The 13045-nt window shown below is 36.2% G+C and overlaps 1 protein-coding gene across 3 annotated transcripts in view; it reads right to left on the bottom strand.

Moving 5' to 3' along the window:
- Positions 1-13045, bottom strand: part of LOC138711865 (cyclin-L1-like) — a 196650-nt gene that overhangs the window by 46411 nt on the left and 137194 nt on the right. For all 3 annotated transcript variants that reach the window (XM_069843117.1, XM_069843118.1, XM_069843119.1), the window contains 2 exons: positions 3739-3943; positions 630-889 (listed from right to left, as the gene is read on the bottom strand). In XM_069843117.1, coding sequence (XP_069699218.1) covers positions 630-889; positions 3739-3943 — 465 coding nt within the window. The remainder of the gene's footprint in view (positions 1-629; positions 890-3738; positions 3944-13045) is intronic.

Below are 13045 nucleotides of genomic sequence, written 5' to 3' on the forward strand. Positions count from 1 at the left end.
ATCTTTCCGTGGTGCAACCTATTTTTAACAAATGTGACTCTGGAGACCGAGTTACAATGGTGTAACTGTTTCATCAAAAATGGAGGACATGCCTAACTTCCATTGTTGGCCACGAATAAATGTAACAAAACTGTCAACAATAGATCCAGTTTGCAGTTTGTTGTGATTTTTTATGCTATACTCTGTCGATTGTTTCAAGCAGTGTGCGTTATTTTCAGTACAGTATAATTCAAAACACTCGAGCAAAGTTAACAAGAATCTGTGTTACAGAATCAAGAATCTTACATTTCCAGAACTATTCAAAATTGGACACATCAGTTTCTCGAGTATTGCACGATCTGTGTGAATCAGCCTTATAACAGAAAAAACAAGAATGGATGGAATAATTGATAAAAATGATGTTCCAAAGTAATGTAATATCCAGCTCATAAACAACTGGCTGACAACACACAGATTGGAAAGGAATAAGCATGTTAACAGGAATGAAAGAAATGGAATTTGTGTAAATGGTTAGATATGAACTGTTGTTAGAGGACTAATAGATCTAAGGAAAGAAAGTTCCTTTCTCCCATAACAAATTGAGCACGTAATGTAGCTTGCAAGTATCCAGTAGCAAAGAATGTAATTACCTAATAAAACCTCCGCCCCATCGTGGTGATCCACTGTTGTGATGTTTATCTTTGGTGGAGCGTGTTGGTGAACTGTGCCGCGACCGTGAGTGTGTAGAGGGTGAGTTGGGACTGTTACTTCCACCCCCAGGTGTATTGTTACCAGACTGCAATCCTGTTCCACCTGCCCCACTGCCAGAGCCTCCTCGTGCCTTTATGCGTGCTTCCTGGTAATGACGCCTCAACTCTTCCACTCTTCGGTCCAATTCCTCTGCATTTGGCTATAAAGTATAATAAAACTGTATTAAATTTTCATACAGATAGAAACTTTTGCAAAATTTACAGGTTACACTAAGTAAGCAACAGTAAAAGAGCACTACATTACCTGCAAAGATAATAAATATAATCCAAAAACAAATTCTGTAATACATGTTTAAACAGCATATCAACTTGAAAAGCCGATTGATTAAGACTGTAAAGGCCATATAGCATAATACTTGTCTGAAGAGGAAGGATGAAAAGTAGGAAGAGAAGGATAAAAACAATACTGATAGCTACTACCACCACTACTACACTGTCCAGCAAGGAAAGCTTAACAGTTGCTACATATGAAATATGCTACAAAATTATCTGTATTAGATGTAATTATTGTTTCATTTTGGTGCTAAGATACTGTTATAAATATTTTTAAATAAAAACATGATAAAATCGGGACCAGCCCCATGTTTTGCAGTTTTATGAAGCTACTTAAATTTAGTTTTACAATTGTCATACAGATGTTTCACAGCTTTGGAGTCTTTGCTGTATCCCCATTGTTAATCTTGATGCATTTGATGGTGTTTGTACACATTTCTCAAACTCCTTGTTCAGTATTTAATAAAGTTCCGTGGAGAAAGGTCCAGAAGACGTTGCAAGAGCAGTTGCATTAATCAATGATGGACACAGCTTCTGTTATGTTGCAAATGTGCTAGGTACATTGTCCGCATATGTTTTTAGAGGTGTAAAACCTTATCAAGAACACATCTTTCATAAACAATCTAGGTCAGGTCGTTCAACATTAACATTGGCCGGAGATAATCGTTTTTGAACCCTGTAAGTGTTGAGAGATTGCCACAGTATAAGCAGTAGAGACAAAAAATTGCCTGGAGCAGGTGCGTAATGTCAACATCAGTGAGTAGAAATCAAGAAAAGGATATATTAATGCAAACCTGATGTCAAGGAGACATCGAGTTTCCCTCAGTTAACATGCCAGTTTGATCGAAAACATGTGAATTGGACAGGGGAGCAATGTTCTCTTCCCTGATGAATCGAGGTTCAGCCTCAGGTCTCCAGATGGAAGGGAAAGTGTGTGAAGAAGACCTAGGAAATGCTGTGTCCCATGTACCTTTTCAGCAAGACCTGTACATGGAGGAGGTTACATCATGATATGGAAAGGACTTCAGCTCGAAACCTAGGACTGAACTTGTGTTCATTTAAGATGGGGCACTGAATGCACATTATTTTATCATTGAGGTACTTCTTGAACATGTCATCCCTTTTGCCTTTCATGGCAGAGAGAACTTAAGATGCATGAAAACGTCAGACATCACATTGCTAGATGTGTGTCATACAATTCCTAGATAGGGAAATAATGACTTTGGCCAGCACGAAGTCCTGACCTTAATGCCATGTGTGAAACATGCTCAGACATAGAATCCGCCAACAAATTCTTTACACTCTGGCTCAAATTTGGGCAGCTCTTCATGAAGTTTGGGATACAATTCCACAGACTGACATCCATACCTTAATTGTCAAGGACTGTTATTGATTCTAGAGGCGATAATAAAAGTTACTGAGTATCTAGAATTTTGTTAAAATAGTTATGAGTTTATTTCGTGGCAAGGGACGTGTCAAGGTCGTTTTATGAAAAATGAATTCAAGTGACACCAAAAGGGGATAATGCATGACTTCTATTAATTCCCAGTTTACACTGTTTTAATTCTGTTTGTTGAAATGATGCTTTTTGTATAAAGGTGAAGTAAGTGATACTTTAAAATATTATGAGTCTATATTGCATGTAAAATGATGTATTTGTTAACTGAATATGCATTTATAAAAGAATCGAAGTGTTACCCATTTTTGCTTGACAGTGTAATTTAAATCATATTTTTATATAAAATGTATTACCTATACCGTAAGTTTCTGTACAGACTTACAAATAACTCCCAAATTAAAACTGGAGAAAGATACTACTATTATTCCACCATATTTATGACCTATGAATTCAAACAGTTCTCCAAATTCTGATTCCCTGCCATGAAGAAAAGCATTTGGAGAAATACAATACTATTTAGTCAAGTAAGTACTCAAATATTATGATGTCCACTTTCATTTATTTTACATTAGTCATTATAATTCAGTTAACATAATATTGTACACTGTATCTGTTACATATTATATAAAACAGTAACAAATTATATATATTATAACAGTTTTTTTTCTTTATTTCATAACCTCAGAATGTTACTAATGGTTGGATAGCAGTTTCTGAAACATGTCTATCAATTGTTTTTAATTATTTTATCTATGTGCTTTTTAATCAACGCAGAGCTGCATGCATTGTATTCTTCACCTGACATAATTAGGAACATTAAATCCAGACATTTGAGATGGGCAGGGCATGTAGCACGTATGGGCAAATCCAGAAATGCATATAGAGTTTTAGTTAGTTGGGAGGCCGGCGGGAAAAAGACCTTTGGGGAGGCCGAGACGTAGATGGGAAGATAATATTAAAATGGATCTGAGGGAGGTGGGATATGATGGTAGAGACGGGATTAATCTTGCTCAGGATAGGGATCAATGGCGGGCTTATGTGAGGGCAGCAATGAACCCCTGGGTTCCTTAAAAGCCAGCAGTGGCGGTGGCGGTGGCGGTGGCGGTGGCGGTGGCGGTGGCGGTGGCGGTGGCGGTGGCAGTGGTGGTGATGGTGGCAGTGGCAGTGGCAGTGGCGGTGGCAGTAGCAATAGCAGTAGTAGTAGTATGTGCTTTTTAATATTGTTTAATTAATGTGCATCCAATTTTTATAACTTTTATGATTGAATGATAAAACACTGTTGCAGCTATTGACTATTTCAATATAATTATTAATCACCTTTGGTCTTTTATAAAGCCTCAGTATTCTGTAGCATACATCTTGGATATCCTCTTCTGAGACACGAAAAATGCTGAACCATGCTGGTGATTTTGGCAGTGAAATGTTCAATTTCCTTGAAGTAAGATATATACAGGCACAAGCGACAGTCTCAGGCTGGTAGCGCACAAACACATCTGTCCGCAATGAGTCATTCATGTAGTTCCTGCAGAACAAGAAGATAATCACCATTTGAAATAAGATATAAACAGACACATGCAACAACAGTCTCTGGCTGGTAGCACACAAACACATCTGTCCACAATGAGTCATTCATGTAGTTCCTGCAGAAGAAGAAGATAATGATCACCATGTATTGCCAATAAGCATATAGTTGAACCTGCTTTAAACATAACTCTGTTCTTTGTAATTCGTATTTATACTTAAATTTTTGTAGATCTTGGCAAAATTACATTTAAAAACGTTTTAATTAAATCGTATTTATACAAAATACATTTATACATAATTCGCTGTTATACATATTAAATTTCAGTTAAATACAATTGAGTTTTGCGAAATTGCAATAAGAAAATTCTGTTTCAAAAGAAAATGTGGGCAAATTTTTCTTATCTCTGTTGATACGGATGCAAGTAGAGCAGGGGGCTTTCATCACAGAAACAAAAGACAAAGAGTGCAATTAGAACGGGCTGAAACAAAAGACAAAGAGGTGTGCTGACATTGTTGTTTTGAATATAAGAATTTCTTTCAAGGGAACAATAGAGAAGTGAAAGATACACAATAAAAATTAACAGTATAAGGTGATTACTGTTGAAAAGTGGTTCTGTCATTCAGTTGCTTTCGATCAGCCATGGAGAATAGAAAAAGGAGAAGTTATACACTAGATTAGAGAGTAAAATTCATATGAGAGATGGACACTAATCTACACAAAACAAAAACTGAAATTGGTTATACCACTTTATGTACAGCCATCAGTAAAAGAAACACTATTTTGGATGAGTTCTTAAAATTAGGTGCAAAATCAACAAAATGCAGAAGTCAGCAAGAAGGAGATATGTAGATTTGGAAAAGGCACTTTTCATATGGTTCCAGCAAACACGAGCTACAGGTCTGCCAATCAGTGTCAACATACTGAAAGCAAAGGAGATAGATTTCGCTAAAATTACGAGTATCACTGTTGATTTTAAGGCTTCATCAGGATGACTGCACAGATTTTAAAAGTGTCATGGGATCATAGGGAGAACAATTTGCGGCAAATCGAAAGCTGTGGACATCATGTGCAACAATGGAATGAAGAGGTTCTACCAGGTGTCATAAGTGATTATCAGTCTCAAAACATCTACAAATATGACAAGACTGACCTATTCTACAATCTCTTCCTAGTAAAACATTAGCTAAAAAGGGTGACTCATGCCATGGAGAGAAGAAAAGTAAAATTCGCGTAATAGTTCTTCTCGCCACCACTGCAGATGGATCTCACGAACTTCCTCCACTTGTGATAGAAAAATCAAAGAACCAGAGGTGTTTTAAGAGAGTGAAAACAAAACCTATGGAATATGTATCCAGTAGAAATTCTTGGATGACTATGATTTTAATGGAACAGTGGTTAAAAAAACTGGATATTAGAATGAGGGGGGAAAAAAAAACAGAAAAGATCCTTCTTCTTATGGATCGATGTGCAGCATATCCATCTCAAATAGTTTTGGAAAATGTTCCAGTGGAATTTTTTCCTCCTAACTGTACCAGTGTCTACAGGCACTTGATTTGGGCATCATTGCAAATTTCAAAGTGCATCATACAAAAAATCTGTTTCAACATTTAATAACAATAACACTGATGCAGGAAATGAAAATCTCTCCATTAACTTACTACAAGCCATGAAATTTATTTTGGCTGCCTGGAAGCAGGTGTCATCCTTCACAATCAACAAGTGTTTCTGTAAAGCTGGTGTCTTACTGAAAGAGGCTACCTCTGATGACGATGAAGTTGTGTCTGGCAATGAGCTAGCTCTACCGGAGGGTGCAGATTTCGTTTTGTGCATTTTCGTGATAATCTGACTGTGTGTGGGGAACTACAGGATGAGAAGATTATTGCTGATGTGTGCCAACAAGAAAGTGGACCAGCTTCAAGCAACAGTGACAGTCATGGGAATGATAACTTGAATCTTGAAATTCCTAAACTGAGTGAAGTATTGAGTGCAATTGATGTGTGTAGTAGCCGTTACATCAGTGCGAAAATTTGTAGTGAAAAAGTTTTCAATTCATTAATAAGTTTGCATAATGAGGTGTAAACACTTAATGCAAGAAAAGTGAAGTCAAATTGTCTGATTTCTTTGAAGCAGGACCAAGTTCAAAATAATAATGCTGTACAGTATTTTCTTTTTTAATACAGTATCTTAATAAAAAATCAAATTCCCATAAATTTATAAAACTTATTACTGCGAATGACTACATAAATTAAAAATCATTAAGATAAATACAACTATAAATCACGTAAAAACTTGTTTGTAAAGTTTTACACATGTAGGCAAATTGTATGTTGTTTTTTTTTTTTTTTTTTTCAGTAAAAAATATATAAATCTGATTTCTAAGTAATTCTGAGTTACAAGTAGTCTTTTCTCTTCCACTTGATATATGCTTACATCAGATTCAACTGTACTGTCAAATTCAAATTTTTTAATCTCTTTCTTATTATTAACATACTGTGACAGCTGCGTCAGGATTCAAACGCATGTCCGACAGGGCGCCCGGCAGACGAAATGTTGGTCGCTTAGGTGTGGCGGCGAGGGGAGCGTCTGGAGCCGAGAGAGGCCAGAGGGGCGGTGTACTACAACGCGGTGAGGGGAGGTTGCGCGCGCATCTGGTGCGTGCGGAGAGAAGAAAGGAGAAAGAGCGACTGCGGCAGAGAGGAGAGGGGTCCGGATTGTTCGAGTGCTATCTCTGGACACGCATGGAAATATCGAGAACTCGTACTTTCTCGCAACTATGGTGTGAGTATAAATTACGCACGCGAGTGAACTTGGAACAGTCAGTCAGTCAGTAAGCCAGTGTTGTTACAGTCAGTGGACAGCAAGCCAGCCAGTCTTGTGTACTGGAGTTCGACTTGAGTGTGTGTCCGCAACTGTGTGAGCATCCGAAGGCCTGAGTTTGAATGCAGTGGACCGCAGTTGGAGGGACCTGAGTTCGAGTACAGTGTACTGTCTCTGAAGGTCTGTGGTTCGAGATACTGTGAACTTGAGTGACTGAGCTAGAAGAACTGTGAACTGAGAACTGACAGTTCTGATTTGTAAATAGTGCTTTGTGAACATTAGTAAAAATTAACAGTTCATTGTTGTTCTCAATAATCCAAGTAAATTGTCATTGTGGAGTGCAATAACGAATACTGTGTTACTGTGTGGAGAGCAAATCCCATTGTTGACGGGAGCAAAATTAAATTGTAGAAAGTGAAGAGTTATTGTTAAGAATAAAACTACCTTATTGTTTAGTATAAAAATTACAATACTGTGAAATGTTTTCATTTATCTAACAACATCAATTTCCAGCCATAATTACAGAAAACAAATCATGTGTAACACTTGCTGACGATTTTTAACAAATATATGTCAACAAAGCATACTGTGAGAAATAAAATTATAAAAACTTAATTTCATTTTGAATACTGTTCCTTCCATCACTGCTGAATAATATTACTTCAATTATTGTTGAATACAATTCCATCTTTAATATCAACCTGCCAACTGATAAATAGTGACCTTACATATACGTAATACAAATGGAATGTATGCTGTTATACGGATTATGTTACTGCACTGGCATGAATCTAGTAAGATTTCTTTTTATTTTTGCATAAAATAGCAATGTGAAAAACCATACTCTAATAGATCCGTAACAGTTATGAAAACAAACACTTATTCCATAGCTTTTTTTTCTGCGAATTTCAAGTACCTTGAACTTTATTATCATCATCATTATCATCATCATTACTATTACTACTACTATTATTATTATTATTAATATTATTATTATTTGCCGGTGGTACTGTACAGTAGAACCCCATTTATGCATTGTTGTGGAGAAGGCTTTAGAAATTGGCATTACCTACATACAAAATGTATATTAAACCAAACCTCTTGTATTGTTCTGAAGCTTTAATAACAGCAGCAAATGCTAACATCAATAAACTTGAACAAATACAAAATCAGGCTCTTCGCCTAATCACTGGAGCAGTTAAATCCACACCTGTTGATGCCATGCTTGCCTTAACACAGATCCCATCAATAACAACAAAAGTAGAAGAACAAGCACTGCTCCAACATGAGAAAATGTTACGACTGCCAAACTCTAAATGGACAGAAAAGAACATCCCTTCTTCAATCCTTAAAACTCATAGTAGTTTCCTAGAAAAGGTAACACAGATTAAATCCAAATTGAGCATTCCTAATACAAGAGAAAATTTACTTATAAGAGAAAATCCACTGGAATTATTGCAACCTACCTTCAGTTTGGAATTAATAGAGGAAATAAGTAAATCAGACACACCAAAAGAAATACAAAAACTTCTAGCACTGGAAACAATCAATACTAGATACCCTACAAAAGAATGGCTACACATATATACTGATGGATCAACCACAGAAAACCTTACTGGAGCTGGAGTTACATGTACACATTTTTCCTTTTATCATTCTGTTAGCAGAGACATTTGAAGACCACTTGAAGACCTGTGAAGCATTAAGATCAGAAGAAACTACAGTTCAAAAGTATTGGAAAGCACGACTGCTAATGGCTTCATTGCCAAATGCAAGGCACTAGACAACAACAACAACAACAACATGATTATAGAAGATATTGAGTATTAAACTTATGAAAGAAGGAAATGTTTTTTTTTTTTTTTTTTTTTTTTTGTGTAAAAACAGGGAATTCTTTAAAACTAATTGGAATTTTGTGTAAGTTTATCATTTTACACACAAGTAAATGAGAGTGGTGATCAGAGATAAAAGCTATAAATAAACGGACAGTGAAAAATGATTTGCGACAGTTCTATAAGATAACTAAGATGGGTTTTGGTAGAGAAACGAAAAAAGCTAAACAAAAATTATTTAAACAATGACATGCGACTTTGAAGCATTCAGATAGATTTATCCTAAATAAGAATTTTTTTTTTTTTTTTTTTTTAACTAATGGTGGGTACTTACGTCATTCCCCATATGAACCCAATTATGCAGATCAATTTACTGACAGAGTTCTTGCATACGGTACGCCATAGGAGGCTGGTCTATGCTACATGTGCGATGAGATGAGATGAGATGATAATAATAATGATGATGATGGAGATTTGTTAGGATGCCACAGAGGAACTGGAGCTCCTGAAGAAAACTCCTGTGTTACCTGGACAACGGGCTTGCCCAATACAAGTTATAAATTGGGAGTATACCAGGGATCGAACATGGGTCCACAGGATTATCGGTCCTGCGCTCTAGCCACCAAACCACAGTGTTGACATGAGAATGATATAACTTGCACTATATGCGAGAACTGAAATTGAAACAATTATTTTCCTACATTTGTATCTTTCAAGCCCTTTCCAATGTAAGACCATTGTGGGACAATTGTAATGGGCCATTATCAGAAGATTATCTTCATTCTCACTTATTTCTCATCAATTTGTTCTTACAGACATTTCTAATACATTAAAACTGCACAACCTTTCTATATCTCCTCTCAATCTGCCAACCATTTCTGATGCCTTACTTCAGCCAGATGTGCCCATAAGCTCTCCACAAATTAATGACGATCAGTTAAGATGGATGATAGGCCAAGCAAATGAACAATGCACTATACTAAAATTATGAACTTGGTACCAAAAATGATGGAAGTACCAGTAATGTATACTTTATTGATGGCCCAAGGTGCCGCTGGGAAAACCTTTCTGCAGGCAATTCCTGTTTCGTTTTAAGCACAGCCATGGCAGAAAATGCAGTTTCACAAAGATGCAAGGTGAAAAAACAAAGAAGAAATCTGATTGCTATTCAATGTAAATTTGGATATTCATTTTTCATTCTTATCCAAAATTTTGAATTACTCAAAGATTTAAAAGTACATTCCAGTTCTTTGTCTGATGACAATTAAGAAGTTGAAGGGTTTCTTCATGAGAAAGGGCTGTCTTTTTTTTGTTCAACAAAGGGTTCACAATCCACATGTTTTGTCTGGGGATCTTTATGTTCGGGACAGTATTTTTCAAAAGATAACATTTTCAAGTAGGGTGCAATAATATCTGAGACTGAAACCAGTGAACTGAAATGGTCTGCTTCTATAATATAATCTGAGTATGACTGGAACATTTCATCATTATTTCCTTTATCAATTATATTAAGTGAATTCACTGTCTGTTGTTGTAATCAGTTTGCAGACAATTTATATGACTGGTCATAAACAGGCTACACAGATGTTATTTAGTTAGATTTTAGAATTTAGAGTTTAGGATCTGCGCTATTTGACACAATCACGAAAATTCTCCTCCTAAGAATATTTCTACCATAAAATATTTATTCATGAAAAATACTTAGGAAAGTAAAATGACAAATTTCAGGAGAATACCTCATGGCCTAATTGATGCCATGGTCCTGGTACTGGGCCACAGCCCGGCGGATGAGAAACACTGTTCTAAACAATTATTCTGTAATGTGGTAAGTTCGAACACTTTGTTATAACCTGTATCCAGGGCTGCCGAGAAGGGGGGGGGGGGGGCAAAGGGGGCAAGTGTATATGGGCCCGAGAGCAATAAGGGCCCATCAGAATTAAGCGAGTCTGATTACTTTTTATTATCACGAATAATTATTCATAGATACATACCAGTACTATAAAATTTTGTAAGAACATTTGTTACATGAATTTGACATATTAACCAACAATAGTAGAATTAATACCAATTACCACTTCATTATGTAAATGTTTAACTTTTATATAATAGAATATCGGTTTCCCACATTAACAATCATCGACACGACACTTGGGGGCTCCAGGATTTGCCTGAAATTTGTTCCCATTGCTTGTAACGAACATGTTCAATTGGCTTGTCCTCTTCACTAACAACCCCTGTCAGTTCACCACAATATGCTAGTGGGCTTTCCCAAATCCAAGCCAAGGGATTACGTTTCCTTTTCAGTAGGGCCTACATAGTATGTTTCGTGACGAAACTTTCGTCTTTTCGTTGTTTTTCTAGTAAATTCTGTGTTACCAGTGGACAATGGACAAGCAGAAACATAAGTCGGGAGAGCGGGAAGCGCAAGGAGAGACAGAAAAATTGGAAGAGATTAAGAAAGGAAGTAGAACCACAGTTTAGTATATACAGTTGCGAAGCTCAATACTTAATAAATATGCATACATAGATAGTTGCTGACCACCAGGATCGCTACTATCACCTCAGCACAGACCCTTTCCCGAGCAGACGATAATGTATGTTCAGCTTTTCTATTTCAGTGTATGGAGCTCAGTGAAATATTATAACTTTATTGCGCATCATTGCTAAGTTTTATTTAGTTAATGTGTCCATAAGTTCCGTTTACTTCTTATTGCATAATCTGTTGCAGAAACAATTACAAAACTGTGTTATTTTAATGTGAAGAAAATTTTACATGTTACAAATCTATTTGCATCAAAATTTTAAGTTCAGAATGGAAGCTATTTTGAGGTTTAATAAAAAAGAATTTATATTGTGATTTTAATTTAGCACATCTACCTTCCTTAATTGTAGATAGAAAATTTACCATACCACTCCTATGAAATTAGTGTACATATGATTGTGTTACTTTGTCTCTTAGGAAGTAGATAAATACAATAATTCAGTACGTACTCGATTGTAGTATTAAAATGCAGACAAATTGAATGTGTGGCGTATCATACATGACATTATGCTTAATTATAATCTATAATTGCGAATATAGGAATATAAATAATAACCTATAATTTCCATATGACATAACATAGGCCTACATATGTAATGGCAGGGCATTGGAGTCTTTGTAAATCTAGTTGCTCTAGTAATAGCAATGTGAGGTTACCGTATTTCAATATAGTCAAATGTCCGAAGGCCAATAAAGCAGTACTCATAAAGCGGTGGAACTAGAGCTGAGGTAGTTCCTGCGATTTTGGAAGTGAAAATTGTTGAATTTATAAGAGATTTTTTGTGGAGGTGCAGGTGATTGTATAAGCAAGACAAAATAAAAGCCAAAACTAACCTGTCACAGATCCGTATATGCAAGGAGTATGAGTATTAAGGAACTACCTCTGCGCTAGTTTAGCCTAATAACATAGTACATTAATCAGATTTCAGATTGGAGTACCATAAGAAACGAATAAATACAACTGAAATAGAGACAAATTGCATTTACAAGTTATCACACGTAACTTTATGCTTAATTATAATGTATAAATGCGAATATTGAAGTATTGGTACAGTAAACATAACCTATAATTTCAACATATCAAAATATCCGTGTGGTGCAACTGAAAATTATTGAATCATGCATAAATGAATGTACAAGAATTTCGCAATATTTAATCCAAATAAAGTCAGGTATTACACATACGAACATAATTTTCACACCAAAAATAATATTACACCTTAACTCGCAAGTGAATTATGTCTGAAGTATCTCATAATCATTGTTTTAAATTTATTAATACAATTACACTACATTTTAGAGAAATATATTGTAAATTTATTTAACTCACAACAGGGTTTTATTCTTCCAACAATAATTCCTTTCTACAATTCGCCTTAAACGCTCTCGTCAACAATTGGATTTTCACTCAACACAATATTCGTTATAAAACTCCACCGACGACAATGACAATTTACTTGGACTAGTACGAACAACAATGAACTGTTAATCTTAACTAATATTTACAAAGCACTATTTACAAATCAGAACTATCAGTTCTCAGTTCACAGTTCTTCTATCTCAGTCACTCGAGTTCACAGGATCTCGAACCACAGACCTTCAGAGACAGTTCACTGTACTCGAACTCGGGTCCCTCCAGCTGCGGTCCACTGCACTCGAACTCAGGCCTTCGGATGCTGACGCAGATGCGGACGCACACTCGAGTCGAACTCCGGTTTGCTTCACTGGCTTGCTTGCTCTGGCTTACTCACTGACTGAATAACTGAAAAACTGCTCGAGTTCGCTGGCGCTTCTTCTTTTATAGCAAAATCATAGTTGCGAGAAAATTCTACAGGTGTGTAGAGAATTATCTGGATATCTCCACTTCGACGCACTTCTGGAAGGGTCGGGAAGGTCCATTCCCCCTTA

The sequence above is a fragment of the Periplaneta americana genome, chromosome 13 (genome assembly GCF_040183065.1).
Source record: "Periplaneta americana isolate PAMFEO1 chromosome 13, P.americana_PAMFEO1_priV1, whole genome shotgun sequence".
Classification (NCBI taxonomy): Eukaryota; Metazoa; Arthropoda; class Insecta; order Blattodea; family Blattidae; genus Periplaneta; species Periplaneta americana.